We start from the raw sequence: 22,785 nt of genomic DNA, 5'->3' as shown, positions 1-22,785 counted from the left end.
TTTAGAGGAGCCAAGAACAGGCTGGGGGATGGGATGTCAGAGACAGACCGGAGTCCCAACTCTGCCACTCACAGATGGTGACCCTGGGAGTGAGCCCTCCAGCTGTTCTCATTTTCCTTTACCTACACATCAGGAATAACAAACGGGAAGCACCCAGAAAGCACAGCTCAGCAAGAACACTTAGCAGTACAGAGAAGGCACTCAAGATGCAGCCACCACCAGGAAGGCCTCCAGCTGAAGCCACGTTCCTCTGCTGCTGCATGAAAGCAAAAGGCCCCTCACCAGGTCTTCTAAAGTGGCAGGATGGGGATGCTGGAGGGAGGGGAACCTTCTATTCCCTTTCCAGAGCCCCTCACTGAGTTTAGGAGTTGATTTAGTGACTTATTCACGGTGTCACTCTGGCTTCCGCTTGTGCGTGTGCACGTGGGTGTGTGAGCACGCACTGCTGAGCGCGCTCTCAGGACAGAACGGGTGGTGAAGGTGCCCTGCCCTCGTGGGCGCCACCTCCCCGCTGCCTGCAGTCCCAGCTCCTCTTCCTGTCCTCGCCCTACATTCTGATCTCCTCCAGCTCCACACCTCCCCACCCCCTCCATGTCAACGCCTCTCAAGCCTCTGCTTGCAGGTTCATATTTCTCCCTGCCCGAGGGAACACATTACCTGGATGTCTACGGAGGCCCAATCCAAAACAAGCAAGTGACCTTCCACCTCCTCCCCCCGGCTGGCCTCGCTCTGTCCCCACTAACATGCACCGAGCTCAGCCCTAAGGGCCCTCTTCTCCACTGCTCTCAGCCCATCCGTGCCCGCTCCCCTCCCTGTCCGGTCTAGCTCTGGAAAGAGAGCAGGGCAAGGATTCCCTCCCATGGGTCCGTTCCAGGCCTCCACACTCTCCACACCCCCTAACCCGTCACCCACGGTCCGCCCCATGTACCCACCAAGGGCCACCAGAGCGACCTGAAAAGCAAGCCTGACTTCTACTTTAAAAAAAACCCCACAGACTTGTCCACACCCTGCCGAGCAAACCCCCAGAGCCCTTCCACCCTCCCCCTCACACCTAGGCTTGCCACCCCCAGGGACCCCAGCCCTGCTCCCTCTGCCCCACCTGGCAGGTTCCTCTTCAGCCTTCAAAGCCCAGCCAAACAGCATCTCCTCTGAAAGGTCCTCTGAGTCCCATTAAACCAGGGAGCCAGGCTCACAACTCAAGACGCCCACGGCAGCCTGTGTCCACCCGCAGCAGCTTTATCCCCCCACGCGGCGCACACAGCCAGATCGGCCTCCCCGCCCCCAAGGATTCTTAGGGACACGGGGGCCTTGCTAGCGCCTCACCTTGATTCTCCGCATAGAGACACTTGGACATTTAGAAAACAGCCTCTAGGGGCTGTAGGGGCGGGAAGACCACTGAGAGGGTTTCTGATCCAGCAGACGGGGTCCTGGAGGAGTCCTGGAGTCCTCAATGGCTTTGCAGGCTTTTATTGGGATTTACCGGGTACACGGCAGGCAGGGGTGCTGGGGGGCCGGGAGGCTGGCAGGCCTCCCAGCCCCCAGCAAATCCTCACTCTATCTGGGCTCTCTGGTGTTCTCTCTGCTTCTCTTCTTCTCTCGGCTTCCGTTCGTTCTTGGCTTCTTTCTCGGCTTCTGCTGGCGTCCCCGTGATGCCGCCCTTAAAAGCGCAGTCTCAGCCCAGGTGAATCCCATCTCCCTAGGCCCACACCCTGCTCCAGGAGCCGCCATCAGGCATGCATTCAGGTCCGCAGGGATCCGTCATCTATCCTGATGGCGGGAGGGCAGAAAAGCCTGACATTTTTTTCCTTACCCTACAGGGCCCAGACCTGAAGTTTCTGGTCAGCAGACATGGGGTCAAGACTGAGGGTCTGGATTCCCCAAGTCTCCAGGTAAAGCTGGTGCTGCTGGTCCCAGGGTCACAAGTCAGAAACTGGATTGAGTCCAAGGACAAGCAACTGAGACCCGCTTCTGCAGAGGAAGAGCCAGGCCCTTCCCAGGGACGGCCCCAGCCAGCATCTGCTGTCAGGGCCAGAGCATCTCCCACCAGCCTGCTGCTGGTCAAGGTCACCACAAGGACAAAGCCAGAAGCTGTCTGGAAAAGTCCTGGTAAACTCTAAGGGGGGGAAGGGATGTTGGGGGGAGAACTCTAAGTGGCGGGGGGAATGTGTGAAAGCAAGCTCTCCTTGCTTTGGGGCCTTGGGGCCGGGGGTTGCCTGGCCCATGGGCTGCTTAGCTTGCAGGTAAGTGACTAAAAATTTGTTTCTTCCAATTATAGGGGAGCCTCAATCTGCATTCCCCTGAGTTACAAACTGGGTTTTCTTTCAAATGAACAAATCTGTCACATCATATAAAGGTCAGTTACCTAAGTGGAGATTTCTGGAATGTTCCCAAATGGAATTAAACATCCGAGAATCTTGTGAGTCGTTATCATCAACACCCATGTACAACACCTGCTTGAGAATTTTAGCAAGGAAAGAGGCTTGTTACAATACCATCTATTAGACATCCAAAAATTTGAGACACCTGATATTTATATGTGGGGCAAACCCGCCACAGCACTTCCTTGAGAAGAGCTCAGGACTGACTTAGCACAAGCCCTGAGCAGTCCAGGACCAACCCCGGACTCCAAACCCTCCGGCAAGGGGCCCAGACATGGGGCAAACCCAGCTCACAAGCTTGAGGACCTCAGCCACACTGAGTGGGTAACGGGCCTGCTCTGCAGACAGCACACCCCAAAGCCAGCAGTCTGACTACTTTCCAGAAGCAAGTGTTTGGGGACCGCCACTTCTCTGCACATGGGGTTACCTACAGCTCCTAGAAGCTGCTGCTGGGAGCAGCTGGCCTCCTGACTCCGATATAAATAATCACTAAATGGTGCATTTGTCCCTTAAAGGTCAGATCTATGTCCAAATCCTACTTGACATTTTCCCCAAGCCCGCGGAACAGGTCCCTCCCTCAATTATCCTTCTGAACACACAAATACTTTTAAAGTGGCCCCAGCCACCAAAGAAAAGGGAAAAGGAAAGGTGGTAGGGGGGTTAAGAGTCATGGTAGGGGGGCAAGACTGCCTCCTGCTTTTTCAACTGGGGGCCTTTTGGGGGCGATTGTTCAGCAAGTTTACTTAAAGGGCTCGGCCTTTCTTGTCTCAGCAGGACCCCAGTTCCAACACAGGTTCAGAGCCTGCAGATGTGTCCCCGGACTGGCCACCCCCACGCCCCAGCAGCATCCCGACCATTTGCAAATGAAGGGACAGCAGCTGGATACTGAGAAACAGATGGCCCTCCTCATTTGAATGGGTTTGATCTGGCAGCCCAGGCTCAGCAAGTTCGGGCCTGGCCAGGCTAAAATCCCGTTCAGACCAAGGCACAGATTCGTAGCCCGAGGGGTCTTTAGCAAGCAGCTGGATGGAATGACCTCTTGGAGAGGATTGCCTAAAACAGGAGGGGGCAGAGTGCCCAGGAGGTGGGCGGGCACATTCCCAGCTGGTTTTGCCCCGCAGGACTCAGAAAGGCTAGTGGAAGCCAGTGGATCACTTTTCTCTGGTGATTTGCAGAGAAAAGAAAAGATCCCCTTTGGGGGATCCAGCGCCAGAGGCCTGAAGCCACATTAATTCAGGAAATTCCAAATTACGATAGGCGCCATGAGGTTAACCTTTCTCCCCTGCCCTAAGCAACATATTTGCAGAGGTAAAAGCTGCTGGAAAAGAAGCTTGAAAAGTCAACAAAGGCACTTTCCAGACCCCCAGCACATGATCTTGGGTCTTGGAAAGGCTGTGCGCCTTCCCAAGGCTGCCATGTACCTTTGCACAGAGCGGGTACAGCTTACCTGATCCCTTTTTGAAACCAAGACTATGCATCCCTGTCACATCAGGGACTAGAGGGAGCGTTGGCTGCATCTCAGGGTCCCCAGGCAAGGCCCCCAAAAGGGGACAAAATGGGTGTCACTACTCAGCCCAGGTCCACCCAGCAACCCTGGTTCTCAAATCACCTCCCTGCCTCCTTGTTGGCCTGGCAAAAGAGCAGGCTGACATGGCCAGCTCAAGTAGGGGCTGGGGGCTGACCGAGCTGCCCCCGACCAACTGACAAGTCCTTGACAACTGCCAAACAGGGCTCAGAGCCACCTACCCAGCATATCTTGATACTGACCAAGTCAATTCACTTGATTTGCTGAAGAATCAAGATGGATCCCTATTCCTTGCGGCCCAGCCTGGGGAAGATGCTGAGTGCAAGCACCCAGCAAAAGCTTAACAGGGTACCCAGCAGCCCTCCTACCCACTTCTCCAGTCTCATCTCACACCCACCTTCCTGGCTCGGGTCACTCCAGCATGCTGGCCCCTGGGGGATGGCCGAATCCCTTTCAGACACACTGGTGATGGGTCCCATGACATCAATCATTGAGCTGTCTTTGGGGACTCTACCCCGAAGAGGAGGTAAATAAAGCAAAAAATAAACAATTGGGATTAGAGCCAGTTAAAAAGCTTTTGCATAATGAAAGAAAATATCAGCAGACTAAAAAGATACCTCACTGAATGGGAGAAGATATTTGCAATTCACACATCAGAGAAGGGGTTAATATTCAAGGTATATAAAGAAGTCCTCCAATTTAGCAAGGGAAAAACAACCCGATTTAAAAGTGGGCAGATCTGAATAGACAGTTTTGCAGCGAGGAAATACAGATAGCCAATGGACATATGTTCATAGCCTTAACAGGGAAATGCAAATCAAAACCACCATAAGATATCATCTCCCACCAATGAGAATGGCTCACATTAAAATGACTGCTAACAGCAAGTGTTGGAGAGGATGTTGGAGAGGCTGTGGAGGGAGCTCAACGCTTACACACTGTTGATGGGGATGTGAATTGTTGCATTCCTCAGAAAACTACAAGTAGAACAACAGCCTGGCCCAGCAATCAGTCTAGGGCTCCATCCAAAGATCACGTCATGAAGTCATTACCTCGCGGGGTTATATGCACCCCAGTGCAGCATTATGCCCACCAGCTAAGGCATGGAACCCACATAAGGCGTGATATATATGCACAATGGAATACTATCCAGCCTTAAAAAAAGGTGACATTTTCTCAGTTACAGCAAAATGGAAGGAACAGGGGATGATGCAAAGCAAAATCAGAAAGATAAAGACAAATGCTGGCTGATTATTCACTGACTGGTTTTATAGGTGCAATATAAGAAATCAAAGCAGGCGAATGAACAAAACAAATTATCCATTAGACACTGGAAGCCAAAATGAGGTTACCACAGGCGAAGGAGGGTGGGAAGAAGAGTGGGCTGGGTATAAAAATTGTTTTTAATGATAATAACGGCTCCACTCTCCAGCCTCTTTTCTTGGGGCACCCTTCCCTGGCCACGCAAGAGGAAGAACAGAAGCTGCTGCCTCTGTCCTTTCATTCTTGAATTTTCCTTTCCTTTCCTTTTTTTTTTTTTAAACCATCCAAGATACTTAGAAGGGCTGGGGGGCTTGGGCCTGTCATTCCCGTGACCACTGGATCACACGGTGCAGAAGTTCAAGGTACTTGGGTCTACACAAACCAGAAATGCTAAGAGTCTGACATCCTGTCAAAGTGACAACCCAAAAGCTAATGCTGGGCAGGTTCCAGGAAAACCACATTCAAAGATGGCCTGCCACTGAGGGGGCTTATAAACCAAGGGGCCAATACCAGACCAGCCCCTCTGGTCCCGCGCTCAGGTCACATGGCTTAGCCTGGTCACTGACTGGGACTTGGTTTCCTTCCCAGCTCCTGGGCAGCAGAGAAGGTTAGCTTCTTACCAATAAACTACATACCCACAGAAGCCATTCTAGAAAAATCATAAAGTAGCCGCTATTGGAACTTTTTAGCTGCCTGTGACTTTTCTTCATGTAGCCTTAGGGGGCTAGGTGTGCACGAGTTGGGGCAAACACCATCAACCAGTAATGTCCTTACAAATTGAACTAAATGGCAGGTTCAGGAAAGAAGAAGGCCCCACAGTATTCCATAAAGACCCTTCTGACTCAGGAAAGTGGAGGCATCCATGGTAAATCTTTGATGCACCAATAGATTCACCCAAAGCCTGGGGTCCACACTCACTCGCTGTGGGGCCCTGGCAGGATCATCTCACCACCTGGAGTCTCTGTTATCTAAGAAGTGATTATTTATCCCATTCCACCCAACGGGACAAGGGATTCCTGGGTCCTCTGGATCCTTAGGATGGGAAGTGATGTCTGCCCGAGTACCTACAAGGAGCTAACAACAGGTAGACAATAAACGGTAGTGGGCATTGTCCCAGGCACCCCGCTCATGCACCCCTCTCAGGTATGGGTTAAAGAGCATGTCCCCATCCACACTGACCGCCCCAGACTCATCCTGTCAAGTATGCGGGGAGGGGGGGGGTGACATGCAAGCAATTGCTTAGCCCCTCCCCTGTCCTACTGGGACTGGGGGTCTCCTAACAACCCTCAGGGTTCCCTTTCCTGTAGATGGGGAGCCTCGCTCCTGTGCACCCAGGAAGGCACCACATTCACACATCATGGAGCTCCCTATGTAGACCAGGACTAGAGCAAAGCTCGCTATGGACACCCCGCCTCCCCAGGGCACCAGCCCCCAAGGCCACAATATTCCTTCCACCATACTGCACAGGCCTAGGGACAGACCCTTTCGGAAGCCCCCCACAGAAAACTCTTTCCTGGCCTTGTGAAAGCAGCATCCCAGTGCACCGCGACCGCACAGCCACAACTGACTTCTTTCAACAGGGAAAAAAATAAAAAACCATCAACCTGAACTATTTGGACCCCAAGCAGCAGGAGGATCACGTTTCTCAAGTCAGGGACTTGCAAAAGCCCCAGATAATAAAAAGGGCTGGACACATCGAGAACCTAAGCTCCTTTCTGTTTCAATGAATGTAAATGTCTCAAAGGAACATTTAAATCCTTTATCAGGTCTTTACTTTGACAAGGAAGTGGGTGGAGGAGAAGGATGCAGCATTTATTGGATGCCCAGCCTGGGCCAGAAAGAGCAGTGGGCGTTTACACTACTTGCATTGAATCTTCATAGTCGGGGTAGATACCCCAGGTAAATATTATCAGCCCCGTTTAAGATAAAGAAAGGGAGGCACAGAGAGGCCATCTAACTTGTCCAAGGTCACAGCACGAGCAGATCTAGAGAGATCCAAGCCAGACTTGTCTAGCTCCAAGGCCAAGTTCCCTCTGAGTTTATGTCTCTAGAAAGCAAACCAATTCAAAACAATTTTATCCATTGACGTGAACAAAAGTGTCAGATGCAGTATTTAGCTTAATTGTAAAGGGAGTTCTCATGGTCGTTGTTTAAGGTTTGAGTGATTTAAAATTTGTGGCATTTTTAACTTTGAGGGCAGATACTTGTGCGCCTACCAGAGCAGAAAGGTTTTGAGGGAAATCTAGAAGGGTTAGCAGGGAGGGAAGGAGGCAGCCACATTCCTTTTAGGCAAGAGCAACAGCCAACTAACAAGTTTCAAAGAACATAAACCCGAGCACCCACTGCAAAGATCTGGCTATTCATTTTATAGCGCCTTCCCACCCAACCCCCTACCCCACAGAAAGTTGGCTTCTTCGATGTCTTGATATTTTTCAAACGTATGGAAAAACTTAGCCGTAAACTGTGGTGTAAAAGGAGGTCATAGAAAGTAACACCAGGGCTAGAAAATAATCCTCACAATTTATACAGTTTGCTTTATTAATGTCAGAACTCAGGGTTGAGTTCTTTCTTCCAAGGAGCGCTGCTCTATCAATCATGCAAATAAACACATCCCTGTCCTCATTCCTGAGTCAGTATTTTCCTTATAAGCTACTTTTTACCTCCTCATAAAACATGCTCACTATAGCCTGAAATTCTATATGTTCATTCCAAGTGACTTGGCATTTCCCCCTCTTTAGCTGGACGAGGGGTTACCGGAGAGGTACCCACAGTCAGCTCCCTGCCTCTACAGTCAAAAGAATCTGGAGATTAATATTCACAGAAGTGGCAAAAATCCAGAACGAGGCGTAATTACATATCAGGTTCCAAAGTGGAATCAAGAACAACAGCTCACACCCAACATCTCCGCACTCAGTCAGCAGGCGAGTTGCCCCAAACCAAAATTACGCAAAACCTAGATTGTGCCTATTTTACTTGCCACACGCTCTCCAAGGTCTGTCTGACGGCTCAATATCTCCTGGTACAAACATGCAAGTGGGCAAAGCTTAGGGTTATATAAACAGAGGCCAGAGAGAGCCGGCACGGCCACCGTGTGCCAAGGCTACAGCCACCATGTTGGAGCTTGTGTCACATCCTAAAGGGGGGTGACAGCAGATCAGAGCAAGGGAGTGGCTGAATCAGGAAGTGTGGCCTTGTCAGTTTCACAAGGAGACATCCACGCCCAAGACCTGCCTGACAGTGGGGTCCTGGGCCAGAGGCTGATTCAACCAGACTTGGAAACCACGCGGGCGTCCTGTTCTTCTCCTGATAGTCCCTAATCCAAGGCCAGAGCACCAGGTCCAAGCAGGAGGATGTGGCCGGTTTGTGGAGACAAAATAAACCAGATGGGGCCTCCCTGGCGGTGCAAGGGGTTAATCACCGCACTAAGAAGCAATCTGCAGCCTCTGCAGCACCAGCCAGATCTCCAGGACGGCCAGGAAGCTACCCACATGGCGCAGCAGACCTCTCCTGTCTTGCCTGCTGCTCCCCTCAGCAGTGTATTTCAGTCAATCTGCCTGTTCTGTTCCCCACTCTGTCTCTGGTGAATCCTCTAGCCACCACCACCCCCCCACACACACCACTGGCCTGTGCCCCAGCTCTTGTATGCATTAATAAATAAATCTTATAAAAAAATTTAAAAAAATAAACCAGATGGTACATGGCTTTAAAAACTCCAGCTCTTTGGGGCTTGGGAGATAATGATGCTGAAGCAACACTGTTCAGAAACCCTCGGCGAAGGCCAAACATTCCGGCCTTGCCGTTCAGACATCTTCCAACAAGGTCACTGACCAGCCAGTGAAACCACACTGCGCAGGAGGGGAGGTTAGGTGCTTCCATGCCAGGAAAGCTGGAAATGCAGAGCCATCCCTAAATCTTTACTCAACACAGCCATCGGATAAACCAACAGGCAAAACCCAAGGTGCTGGCCTAGCGTCCACTGTGGGAGAGCCTGAAAAACGTTCAAAGAATAATTTCTCAAGAGCCTATCAAGGGAAGTTGTCCGGGCTAAAGAACCAAACCAGCCCAGGGGCAGCAGCAAGCCAGCTCTGCCTCCGGCCCGGTGTGACTAGCTGGTACCCCCAAAGTCAGTTCCCCACGTTTTCCTTCAAAGAGTAAAATCAGAGAGTTGAAACAGAATTGTAAAATGAAGCCAGACTCAAAGAAGAGGGGATGGGAGCCTTTCACAATTACCCCGAATAAGTAAACACCCCAACAACAAGCTGGAGGGCTACTGGATATATTTTATTGAGAATGCGAACATTAAACAAAACCCTTCCTGTTTAAACACAACCCGGTTATTTCATAACCATGTAATTATTCATTAAGTCTGATACTGGAAATGTCTGCCTCACAGTGGACTGCTCTGGTTATTTGAATTCTCACCCTCAATGAGGCTGGAAAGACTTGAAAGGAACAAGTTTCGGTTGTGACCTGGGGGGTGGGAGGGGCTTGTCACATAGTAGGTGCTCAATGTTTTAACTGGCTAAGATAAACAGCTTGCACACGCACCCCCATTTCAGATCAGATGGAACCAGATAGAAAGTACACAAGTCCCAGTTCTCTGGGCTTGCCAGATTTTTGCTCTGAAAAGCAATATTAAACACAGCGCTTTGTCTATGAATTGGGAAATACTTTATATACTCATAAAAAATGTGTACTTCATTGTGTCTTTAACTGCATAAACCTGCATTTGGTTTAATTGACCAAGAATGAGTCCTTGTCCCTAAGCTTACTATCGAGTTACAGTCAATTCTTAAATATTAACACTCATATTGAAGAATAAAGACGCAGATAATGCAAAACAGAAGATTATTTTAAATCATTCAGTCTTGGTATGCGGATATATTCTTTTTTCTTTTCTTTTAACTTGCAATTAAATGCGTATGGCTGATATTATGGGACTTATGAGACTTCCAACAAAGGACTTAAACCCTACCGAAAAAATCTAACTGAGGGAGGTCTCCGGTGCATCCTCCTCAGCCTCTGCTGTTGAACTTTGCATCAGCTCACCCTCATCCCAGGAACACATCACTGCTCAAAAGGTTGCCAAAAAGCAGGTTAAAAAAATAAACATGCAAACTACTTTTTTCCCAGGTTGTTGCTTTTCAGAATCACACTTTGCAGAGGGTGGGAAAGTAATTAAGGGTTTGGGGTGGAAAAGCCCTTTTATTTTAGCTCCTACTGGGTTGGTGTAAACAAAGATGTGGTTAATGTCAACAATGACTTAATTAACCAGAGTAGGTGACAGAGTCAGAAGAACTTGAAAGTAAGAGTCTTGTCTCCTCCCCAGGGTTATCAGGCTTGATTGTACTTAAATAACTAGAATATTAATCAGCAGAACAGCATGTAACCTGATGTTGAGCATTGCCTGCCTTTAAGCCTGTAACTAAATGTACCCCAATCAGCTGACACCCCCCCCCACAACAACATGAGTGACCAAGTGAAAATACTCATTTTTAATCTGGAAGATTAAAGTCTTGTAAAGATTGCTCATTATAAGTCAGTTGAACAGGGGCCTCCCTGGTGGCGCAAGGATTAAGACGCAACCTTTGAAGCTATCCACAGCCTCTGCAGCATGAGTTCGATTCCCGGCCAGTCAGGGAGCTACCTACATGGCGCAGCAGAACTCTCCTGACTCGCCCACTGCTCCCCTCAGCAGTGTACTTTGGTCAATCTGCCTGTTCTGCTCCCCACTCTGTCTCTGGTGAATCCTCTCACTGCCCCCCACCCTCTGCATTTCTGGCCTGAACCCCAGCTCTTGTAGGCATAAATAAATAAATCTTTAAAAAAAAAAAAAAAAAAGTCAGTTGAGCAGAGCAAAGGCCTTCACTTCAGAAAGTGTGCAGAAGTCAAATGACAGATGACAGGAGATATGATGACAGGTGATGGGCTACTGGACAAAGCTAAGACAGACAGAAAGATCTTCCAGTGGTGGAGCCCAGGCTCCTTCTGGAACTGCAGTCACATTTTTCTCTGGCCACATTTTCCTGTGTTTCAGTCCAACAGACATTATCCAAAGAGAGCTTCCAAATTAGCACACCCCGAGCCTTCCAAGATAAGACCTGTGCTACAGAAGGTCAAGATTGAACTTCTCGTTGACCAAAGCTCCAGGTACACTAACTCCAAGGATAGGCAGGGACATGTGCGCACATGCAAACACCTCTCCACATCAGCAGGACCATGGTCTGACCTGCGGTTGAAGCAAAACTTCTGGAGTGGAAGGATCCTTCTTAGGACCGGAAGGGCGCCAGCACTGGACTAAGCACCTGGAGAGGTACAGACCCTACAGAAAGCAGGGAGAGCCGCCTGGAAACTCCAAGGGCTTCCTCCATCAGAGAATGACCTTCCTCTCAACGGTCTGCAAGAACCACGCTGTTCCCGACACTGTGGCAATAGACCAGTCAGCCCACAGGACTGGGAGGATCCTGTTCCCAGTTCGCCAGCAACAACCAGAACACTCCTGGGTGCTAATTAGATGCCAGACCCTGTGCTAATTGCTCTTTAGGCTGGGATCACATTTAAATCTCCTAACAAACTGGTGAGGGGAGTCCTCAGAAGGCTCCTGAGGATATTAACATTCAAGTAATACCAACAAAGGGACCCTAAAGATCATTTCATCAAACCCATGGGAGACAGCCAGGGAAACGGAGGTCTGAGGGTTTGGAAGCTTTTCCAAAGCCACTTCTTCGCAAGGTTTTGCATCCTCCTCGAAACCATTTGTCTGTTTTTAATGTCTCACAACCCTCATAGAATGCAAACCTCACAGAAGCTGCAGGTTCGGAAAACTGCACGAAGACATTTGCAAAATATTCCCTGCACTTTCACAGAAGCAGAGCCCTCCTCCCGAGCCCACGTGCATGCACAGACCCTGCGTTGGGAAGACCTGCTTTCAACAATACTCACATTGTTGCAGAGAAATTTTTAAACAAAGAACCATTGGGGGGACTTCACCCCCGTCCACTGTTCCCCTCTCGGCCTTACCTCTTTCTTCCTGCATATACACACATATTTCAAACTTTCTTCCAAGACTAAATATGATTTTTAAAAATTCCTTTAGGACCGTTTTACACATCACACTGAAATAAACTCCCAATAATGCTGCCTTGAACGTCTACATGAAAAATGACGGTTTCTCCTGAGCCTAGGCCTCGCTGCGTGCACACCAGGTGATCCCAGCTCCGTGGCCTCAGCCCGTGCTGAGCCACGTCTGCAAGGAAACACCAGCAAGTGGGGAAATGTCCGTTTTAATTATTAGCAAAACTAGCTGTACAGGCACGACTTTCAGAGCCCAGAAAACCTCCTCATGCTATGCCACTTCCCCATGCACACCCCTCGCAAATTACCGATGTGCCACGTCACAGCAGCACAGGTGATAAGGAGGAGTCTCCCCATCGCACAGATAGGCCAACTCCCACCCAAAGCCCTCCTCGATAAAGCCTGTGTCTGGGTCGGAGAAAGTTGGCTGGCCTCACTCAGAGGAGGCGTCATGGCTTCGGGTACTCAGTGCCTCTGTCCCGGAAAGGATTGAGCCTGTATCCATCCACAACTGGTGTCCAGGTCCCCACGCTCACCTCGGAAGGCAACACAGCCCTCCCTCCCGGAGTAAGCATCCCGGCCCGGCTTTCTGGCTTCTGCCAGCCCACCTCTGGGGAGCACGCTGCTCCCCACACCACAGCGCAGGCTGCTGGCTCAGAAGCAGTGAGCTGGCCCGGGCCCACGACCATGCAGCGGACCCCCCAAGCCCAGCGGGCACCAGGTGGGCTACCTGCACACGGGTTCATTAAGTGTCAATGAGAGCTGGGATCTGCCGTGTTATTCTCAGATTACCGCTCCAAATGGAACTCAACTACCAATATCCCCTACTGATGACAGATCTCAACGCCGCACCAGGTAGCGGCTGGGCTAAGCTCGTCCCAGAAGGACGTGGGAAAGCGGTTCCAAATCTGCCCAGCTGTATCCTTCAGCCCACGGAGTCCTTGCAACTGGCCTGATGCTTTTGCACTTGATCTTAGCCAAAAGGCCGAGAAGCGATGGCCTGATGCTTTTGCAATACAAGTTCCAAAGCTGCCACACCAGTGCATACCCAGTTGGAGCTGCAAGTTCTCAGAGATATGGGAGATAGGCAGGCACATTCACTTTCAAAGGTACCTAAGATAGAATCTGCTGTGACATGACGTATGCTTCAGTGTCATGAATGACAATGGCTTAAAAAAAGATCTGAGTCAAGCATCTCTGAGTGAACTTCAGAAGCGTCTTTTTCTCCTTAGACAATGAAAACAAAATGTCAGCATTTCTGATGTTGGCAATTTCCCTCGGTGGAGTCCTTTGTTGCAAAATAGCGATTCTTGACATTGTAAGCAAGACTCCCCCTCGGCCGGGAACTACAAGGCAGGAGGCTGTAGATGACATTCATCTTCTCTGCAGCCCTCCTGGGCACCGATAAAGGGAAACAGCGCTGCCTCCCGCTTCCAGCACCGAGAAACACACACCCATGAAACCACCAAACTAGTCCTAGCCTCCTGCCTGCAGTGTTCCAGCAAAGATCCCTCTCCCAAGTCCCTGCCCACCCCCTGCTCTCAGCAAACTGGGTACAACGCAAGGACAGCTGCTTCGAAACCGGGTCTTGACCTAAGTGCCACTTCCCCAGACAAATCCCAAAACAAACTTGGCACCCTGCGAGTGAAATGAAATCCACTTACCTTCCGGCTCTAACGTGGCATCCTCAACTAAATTGAAGGAGGGCCGGGCCAGGGACAAGGTTGCCATGGTGACCACAACCAGGCAGATGAAGCGACCCCAGCTGACCATGGTTATGGTGCCGATCCCCCGTCCTCTTCCATATCTCCATGTGGACGGTAATCCCATCTGCACACTTGCCTACAGCATGGACTGCTGGCAATGCTTCAGCCTGCGGGGGGCTCAGGAACCGGGGTGCCGCTGCCCAGGTGGCCGTGGACGGGCTGGCCGCTGCTTCTGCTGCAACCTCTGGAGGAAAGAGATTTCCGTGAGTCAGTGGAATCCTCCCCGATGCCAATTCATTCAGACCTGAGTGGGAGAAAGCCAGTTTCAGCCTCTCCAACTGGCACCGTTTTTTTTCAGTATCTGCAAATGCCTTCTTTCATCCACACCTCAGCATCCCAGGTGCTTCCACCAGGCCAGGCAAAAAAAAAAAAAAAAAAACATGCAGGGCTGATCTTTTAAAAAGCAGACTTATAAGAAACAGAGATAAGCAGCACAGCTAACAGGGCACAGATAACGTGCGGCCACTTCAGCTGGGCCAGTGCACGCTCTTCTATCCACTATCACCTCTACCAGCCTCAAAAAGCAGAGGCAAAACGTGACCTTACTTTCAAGGGCAACCACAAAAGCAAGTTCACAACGCGCGGGCTCCTCGTTAACGTCTCTGCAGCCAACAGGGCTTTAGCAAGCTGGACCGAGGCGTCTGCTTACACACATACTTCTGCGGAGCTGCAGGAGTGCTTTGCTCCACCCTCCTGGAGCTCTCTGGAAGAAGGGAGACCAGCAAATAAAAAGAATCCCGGGAAGGTTACAAAATTCCCACCAGTTTACACTTGTCAAGATTCATTTTCCAATGCAGAGACGGGACTCAATCTTTCGCCAAGCGGCCACTTAGGAAGCCTGAATGGAGCTGCCATGCGTTCGGAGCGAGTGATCCAAAAAGAGGCCGGGGCTGACTCCATCCAGGGGCCCGGCCAAGCGCCGCTCAGGCGCCACGCAGTGGGCTGGGAGATGGAGTGGACACCGATGCACGGCACCCTTCATTAATGAGGGTGATTTACATAAAGAGAAGCTGTAAAGTGCTGTCACGGGATGTGATTGGGCAGATAACTTTCAATATGCTAACCTACTGGGTAACACTGCACAGCAGAGATTTTACAAGGGGGCGCTCCACTTACTCTTCTGGTTTACCCACTTGCTCCAAAGGCAAAGAGAAACTTCCGAAGTGACTGTATTCCCAGCAACTTTTAAATGGGCCCAGTAGCCTCCATGACTAAGTGTAAAGCTTAAAGGCACAGGCTTTGGAGAATCTAATGAAAACATCACAGGTTCTGCGAACAATAGAAAGGAACTACATTTTATAACATTGGGGTGGGGGTGAGAACTTTAATAGACAAAATCTAAAACGCCTGCTTGCTGCTTGCTGCGTCGATGTTTGGATGATGACACAGGATTCCAACCCTGCCTGAGCCTCCCCCAAAGCTACATCAGAAAAACGAAGGAATACATGGGCAGGGGAGGAACTGCACCATTTCCAAGAGAGAAATAAAATCTCCGCATCAAAGAAAGCACATGTGCAATGAAATTCACAGCAAAAGCAAGAAAAGCGAGAGTGAGCGAGTGTGCGGTGGGTGTGGTGGGAGTGCGCGTGCACGTGCCCCATTTTGTCCGACTGCTTGAGAATGTTCCCCCAACTTTCTTTCCTCCTCAGGAGACTCAAGAGATAATTCCATATCTATTTCTACATACATGTGGGAGGACAGAACACAGGCATTCTCATTGATTCACTAAGCATTTCTAGAATGCATGGGAATGTTCTGCCTCTTAACTCTTCAGTCCAGCAGGAGAGTTCGGCCCAGGATGCTCCCCCCCGCCCCGTCACCTCACTCATCCATCCTGGCACACAGGAGCCTCCTTTACTCCGGGGAGATTAAGATGGACAGTGACCTCAGCTCCGGGGCAAGCCCTGCATCCACTCTCATCCGCCTGCACCGTGTCCGGGTCTAGGCCCCATGCAGCCCCCTCCCCAAGCCTCTGGAAGGCGCGGCCCAAGGCGGCAGGTCTGCACAGCTCCCCACCAGAGCAGACAAAGGTACGGAGGGACCCCCTAGGCAGGATAATGAGGTCCTGAGGCTCGGTGTTGGGAACACAGGCCCAGCATGCCGCTGGCGGCCACAATCCCAGCTTCCTGCCGTCAATACCATAATCCTTCCTGGAGTCAGCCTCAGCGAAAGCCCCGGCGTGTTTATTTTTCCCCTTGAAAGGGAACTCTCTTCTCAGCCCAGGCGCGGGAGGGACTGTCACCCTCCCCGTGATGGATGTCTCCTCGTGACCACCCGCACCCCAGGCCATGTTCACCCCAGGACAAGCCTGCCCCCGAAGATGGGCAAAGTGACCAGTCAGGGGACCGGGCTGGGGAGTAGTCCCCGTGCCAGGGCTACGCTGAGCTCTTCAATTTACCAGAACATTCCCAAACCCTGTGCGCTCCAAGCAGGCGAGCCAACGCAGCGCCAGCCTTAACTGGGCCTGCACCTCTGGGAGGATGGGACCCGTGGGGGCTCCCCCATGTTGAGGGCAGCAGCGCTCTGTCCCCTCTGCCCCTGCTGGATTTCACTGCGGGAACGTGAGCAGCGCCAGGCCAGGTGAGGGATGCCCAGGTACCACCCAAGGGCAGGCCTGTCTCCTGACTCCAGGCCCCCTGCAGCCCCCCCTTCTCCCCTGAGCGGAGTGGAGGAGGGAGCTATTAAGAGGTCAAATCTAGGGGGCGAAATTCCTGAACACACTGAAATCTCAAAGCTAGATACAGCCCCGCAGCCCCCTCCCTGGGAGCTTGCAGGCCAATGAGGACCGCAGCAGCTTGGGGTGCCGCCTCGCCATCACCAACCAGGGTTCGCTGCCGCGTTTCTTTCAGGGCTTTGCCCGGAATATCCTGTTTTTCTGCCCCTTCTTGGGCGCTAAAGAGCTCAGAAAAAATCTGCATTTTAATTGACATTCCAGGGCGAGTAGAGGGGCGCCTGATTGCTTTTCTATTCAAACTAAACAGGCTTTTCAGATGAAAATGAGTTGAGGCCGGTGGAAGATTTACGGGGATTTGGGACGGAGGGCACAATGGGGTTTTAAAAGCTGACAGCGTTTCACACCAAACACAGGAAGGGTGCCCGAGAGCGCAGGCAGGTTGGCCTGGAGAGTAAGTCCGCCTGAGCGGGGCGCGGGGCCCGCGGCCGGGCGCGGCTGGAGGTGCGGGCTGCGGGGCGCGCGCGGCGCCGGAGCCGGGGCCCGACCCCGCGGCCGCGCGGGCCGCTCCGGCGGAGCCGGCGCCTGGCAGGGCCCCGGGCGGCCTCCCCGCGCGGCGGCCGCAGGAATGAGCGCGCAAGTTAGGACTCGCCTGCGCTTTCGACATCCCCAGCGCCCGGCGGCGGGGCAGGCAGACGCCTGGAAAAGTCGGTCCGCTTCGCCCCCCGGCCCCGGCCCGCCGCGCCCCCGCAGCCGCGGCCAGGGGCTCCGCGCGCGGAGCTGGGGGCCCGCGCACCCCTGCTCCCCCGAGGTGTCACCCCCGCGCGCTGCCCTGCGGAGATGCGGGGCCCCACCCCGGGGAGGAGCGCCCGGCCCGGGGCTGCAGGAGACAGATAAGGGGCTCCCGGAGCCTCAGAAAAGGGACCCCCAGATGCCCCGGGCCGCGCGGTTGTGCCACCGGCGAGGCGCCCCGCGCGCGCCCGGCCGCTCCGGGGCGCACGGGCCCGCGGGCGGGAGCGGCCAGGGCGGGGGTGCCGGCGCCGCGGCGATGTCAGCGGCGGGATGGGGCGCAGCGCGGGGCTCGCCCGCCTCCCCGCACCCTCGCCGCGCGCGGGGTCCCGCGGGCCAGCGCCCCGCGCCCTCCGCTCGGGGACGCCCCCTCCCCGGCCGGCGAGCCTCCCCGCGGGCGCCCGGCCCGGGATTACCTTGAACGGCAGCGCTCCGCGGCGATCGGCGCTGTCCCCGCGCGCGGCGCGGGTCGGGCCGCAGCGGGCGGGGGTCCCGGCCGAGCCCCGAGGAAAGAGCGGCCTGGGGTCCGCGCCGGGGGGCGCGAGGCTCAGGCGCGGCGCGGGCGGCGGCGGGGCGCGGGCATGACGCGCGGCTGCCCGGCCGGGCGCGCGGGGGAGAAAGGGCTCCGGCGCGGCGGCGCCGCCAAACTTCGCTCGCAAGTCGCGGGCGCCGGGAGCGCGCAGGGGAGCGGCGGCCTCGGGGCGCCCCGGGCCCGCCAGCCCGGACAGGAGTCGCCGCGCCGACCGGCTACGCGCCCGCAGACCCCGCGGCGCCCGAGCTTTGTGGCGGCCGCGCTGCTCGCCGCCCGCCGCCGCGCACCCGCCCGCCCGCCGCCGCCCCCCGCGGGTCACGCCCCCCTGAAACCCGAGCCGTTTCCTGGACGGCGGCGCCCGCTCTGCCAATCAGCGCGGCGCACCCCCCGCCCGGCCCGCGGGCCGCGGAGAGACGCCCCCGGCCCCCCCGGCCGGCCACCCTCGGGCGCCCCGCGGCCCCGCGCCCCGGCGCCCCCGACCCCCGCACCCCGCGCCCGCCGAGGGGTGCGCGACCTTGCTTGATTGCAAAGCCCCAAACGAGTGACAGCGGGCCCCCCAACACGCGCGCGCGCGCTTTCAAATGCCTCTGCAGGGCGTGGGGGAGCAAGAGCTGCAGCTACAACTTTGTGGGGAGACCAAGCACATGCGTGCGCACGTTGCACGTCTCCGCCCTGCCAGGCCATAGCAATGAGGGGAGACCCGAGGCCCGGGGGCCGGCAGGTCTCCCCCCGGGGCAGGGCGCGCTGAGCGCCTGTCCCTCGCCACGCCGCGGCCCAGCCGGCCCGCAGAGCGCGGCTCCCGCAGAGGCGGCGCGACCGGCCCAGGGTCGCGCAGCAGGTGACTGGCCTCAGAAAAATCAAAACCTGCAACCCAGGGGTCGTTTGGCAGGAGCTCTGTGGGGTCGTAAGAAGAATTTCCAAAGTTTCTAAAGCCTCAACGCTGCTATGAATAGCTGTGTGGCCTCCAGCAGATCCACTTGTCTGAATCTCAGACCCTTCAGCTGCAAAATCAGAGTCTTCCACTGAAGGCCCAGCGGCTCCCCTTCAAGGTCCCGGTCCCGGTTCCCTCCCTCCACGGCCTTTTCCACAGGGCTGGGCGTCCTGGGGAATTCATGTTTTCACACACTTTCTCTCCCGCGCACTCAGCCACTCCTCGGTGGGCATTCGTAAGTCCAGCACGACGCAGAGAAGCCCTCACTGATTTTCCTTTAGGAAAGGTCATCCAGTCCAGAAGTGCTTGGGGACTGTCTGGAGGCTGAAGACGTGGAGCAGTAAGGATGAAATGACCTGGGAAACACCCTCCCTGCATCGAGGAAGGCTGTTGTTCACCGCCACTGAGCGGCACACTTCAGTGGACTTCTGAAAATAGGTTTTGTGCGTACCACACCAGCAGAAAAAGGCCCTTTTTCTTCACGATACCTCCTAGAAAACTTCTATGCAAATAACTTGAAAGCCAGGGGTAACAAATCCCCTGAAATGTCCAGGCCAGTGGCTAGGAAACAACAGTCTGGAAACTGGACAGTCAAAATAATAGTCCAGTTCTCTAGGAAAATCATCAGCATATATGCTTGGGAGAGGAGTTTGTCTGGGTCAAGTCTTCTAGTCTGGATGGGTTTCCAAACCTCCTAATTAATGGACACCTGAGCAGGTGACCCTCAGGCATCCCCCGCGCCACACCCACCCCTCTGCAAAAAGAGACGTGAGTGTCTCTGCCCAGAGGCTGGCACTTACATCTTCATAGGTCCCACCCCTGGAGAAATCCCAGGAGAGTCTCCCATCCTGCCCCTGAGCCACCAGCCATTGAAACTGCTGTTCACACATTCTCACATAAATTACTGGTGCGGGGAGCGGTGGTCCCTGTCTCCATGCATCCACCGCTCTACAGAGGCCAAATAAAAAGGGGGCCCTCCACTGAAAATGACAAATAATAACATCTACTTCAATGTCCAGACCCAGCTTGCGGGTTATTCTTCAGGGGGATGAAAAGACACCCGCCCACCCAAAGCCCCTCAGTCCCTGAAGAGGGAGGGTTTCTGAGTACGCGGAGCCCACCACGGCAAACGCCTCGGTTCAGAGAAAAGTGAAAGCATGCTTGGAATTTGAAAAAAAAAAAAAAAAACCAACAATTCTGTCATCATATTTAGGCTTCAAGTGACCTCAGAGGGTCCAGGAAAGCCTTCACACCAGCGAGGCGGCTGAATGAGAAAATAATCTCTTTACAGTCTTTTTTTTTTTTCTCTTCCCTCTTCAAGTGGCTGGAATCCCTTTTGTCAATGGCCTCCCATGAATGGCGTTGCTAATAAGCCTATCAATGAGCCTCCACGGCCGGGTGTGAATAGGTAAATAAGGCCCAATCTGTTGAGGTTCAGGGCCGAGGGCAGCGAAGCCAGTGAGAACTAAAGGTGACAGTTTGAGCTGAACTAGCGACTCGGGCCCCGGGTTCAGCTGAAAGAGCCGCCAGACAAGGCCACATTCACGAACCCCCGCCCCCCACCGAGGCCCCCTTCCTTCACAATTCCCCCCTTCACAAAATGTCGTGAGTAGTCACCCTTTTTTCTTTTTTCCCAAAAGCCCTGGAGAAGCCCTTCTCTTTTTCTGCCCTCGTAATGATACGCCAATGCCTGGAGGATGACAGATGAGGACCCCAGAAGCCCATCACTTTCAAGAAACAAATTGGACCGCCAGCCCGTTGGTTCTGGGAGAGAAAAGGCCAGGGGGCCACCCTCGCTGCCACTGGCCTCGCTCCTTGGGTGAGCTGGAATTTCTCTTAATAATTCGTTTTGTAGCAGGTGGCTGTATCCCCAGCCTATGGACAAGTCCGCTGGATCAAACTGCGGACATTTCTGGGTGAATGACGCCTTCTGTGGGGCTCTGAGCTCCCTGCTTCCCATAGTATGAATTTCCTTCCAGAAGCTACATCCCCATCGTGTGTAGCATACGAGAAGCACTGGAAAGGAGGGGCCGAGAAGAATCCAAGTCCTGTGTCCACTATCCTGGGTGGTGACCCTGGATGAGGGGATGGGCCGCCCCCCAGGTCCCCCTGCCCCCGGCTCAGGCCTGTCTTCAGGGGGCTGTGGCCTTTAACTGAAACAAAACCAGGGCTCCTGACCTGAACGTCATCAGTGATTCTAAACTTCAAACTGGGCTTGATGCTCAAAGCCAAGACTCCCCTGGAGACCAGTGCTGCAGGGAGTCCTGCCTGGCTGTGAGGCGAGGGGACCTCGGTTCTGACAGGTGAGGTGCTCTTTCCACTCCGGGGCTGTGTGACCTCAGGCGAGTCCCCTAAATCCTCTGACTCCTCCATCTTCTGGGCTGTGAATAACACTGGTAAGCAATGGTACCTGTCGTGTAGCTATTTCTCAGGGTCACTGGGAGAATTAGATGGATGAAGGGGTGACCAGCATTTAGACCTTTTATTTAGACACTTCTTGTGTTTCTAGAGAAATGCCCTGTGTTTCCTATGGTCAGTGTGTATTTATTTATTCCCCATCCCTGGGGGTACTGGAAAGGATGAAAGTCTTTCCAGCAAAGACCCTCAAACCCACTCGCTCCCCCAGGATATGATTATGAACCTGGTTTTAACAGGGCTGCAGTCTTTACTGGGCTCCCCCATCGCGCCCTCGTTGAAAGGGCCGCCAGCACCAGCACCTGAGGCTGTTGCCACTTTGCAATGTTCCCCAGAAGCAGTCCCTGGTGGGGGGACATTGTTAACACCCCTGAACAGTTCAGCCCCAAAGAGTTTAGAAACAGGAGGAGGCCTCAATAAAAATGCCCACTGTCCCTGGCTCTGTTTATTGAATGCCCCAGGATTGAGTGACAGGGGCAGAGGAGACCAGGCCCAAAGATGAGGACGTGAGGTCAAACCATCACGCTGCCCCCCACCTTGTGCAGAGAGGGGAGGTGACTGACTGGGCAAGGCCACTGATGAATGGCAGGGAACCCCAGAAATCTGGTCTCCTGATCAGGCTGGGATTCATGGGGGGCACCAGAGCCAATGGTCTGGTCACTCTCCATGCCAGGGGGCCTGCTCTCCCAGCTGAGTCAGCTCAGCACAGGGCTTAGAGCCGTGGGCCGAAGCCTGCTGCCTCCCAACACACTGCCCCCCACCCAGCAGGCACTGAGCATCCTCTCTTCTCAAGGCTGGGGCGGGGCTAGTGGGGCGCTCAAGTGCCAGGTCCCCTTCCACAGTGTCATGGGCTGGATTTGCATAGTCTTCAAAATAGGGGCGAGTGAAAGGCCAACATGGGTGGCTCCTAAGATGATTCAGAAATGGGGAATCCTGAGGAATGACTTGCATTGGCTCAGCGGAAGCTCCCAAACCTGCCATACCTTTGCGACTTGCCACTGGGCAGGGGGTCTGTTACTCACAGCACAATGGAGGGGCAATTTGGAAACTGTTCCGGCTCCAGAAAAGCAAAAATAACCATAAAGACCATGGGGGCGGGGGGTGTCATGGAGGGAATATTACTCTGACTTCAACCCTAAGGCCACCCCCAACACACACCAGCCACAGTTCCCACCTGGCATCTGCTCAGGTCTGCACTGCAGACGTGGCGTGGCAGATTCAGCACTGTGCCCAGTACCCAGACCTGGGGTTTCACCTCCCCGTTATCAAGGACTAACTATGTGATCCTGGGAAAGTCACTGACTATCACCCCACCCCTTGGCCTCACTGTCTTTTGCATAATTAAGCTCTCCCCCTTCAGCTTTGCCCTGCCCCTGGTCCAGCCCCTCCCCTCCCTGAGTATTTCCAGTGCCCAAGGCACGTGCGGTGCTGTCATTTACCC

General features: G+C 53.7%; 1 protein-coding gene across 12 annotated transcripts in view; it reads right to left on the bottom strand.

Moving 5' to 3' along the window:
- FGFR2 (fibroblast growth factor receptor 2) overlaps nucleotides 1-17,921 on the bottom strand; it is a 94,194-nt gene extending 76,273 nt beyond the window's left edge. For 2 of the 12 annotated variants that reach the window (XM_054690562.1, XM_054690565.1), the window contains exon 1: nucleotides 13,905-15,816. In XM_054690562.1, coding sequence (XP_054546537.1) covers nucleotides 13,905-14,070 — 166 coding nt within the window. In that variant the 5' untranslated portion in view covers nucleotides 14,071-15,816. Of the gene's footprint in view, nucleotides 1-1,323; nucleotides 7,534-13,904; nucleotides 15,817-17,882 lie in introns of those variants that run through there. The other 10 variants (XM_054690563.1, XM_054690564.1, XM_054690567.1 and 7 more) reach the window with 10 other exon arrangements.
- Nucleotides 17,922-22,785: the final 4,864 nt, after the last annotated feature.

Source organism: Talpa occidentalis, unplaced genomic scaffold, assembly GCF_014898055.3.
Source record: "Talpa occidentalis isolate TD23 unplaced genomic scaffold, MPIMG_talOcc4v2.1 talOcc4.8, whole genome shotgun sequence".
NCBI classification, from domain to species: domain Eukaryota; kingdom Metazoa; phylum Chordata; class Mammalia; order Eulipotyphla; family Talpidae; genus Talpa; species Talpa occidentalis.
Note: the sequence above shows the minus strand (reverse complement) of the source record. Positions and strands in the feature narration are given on the sequence as shown.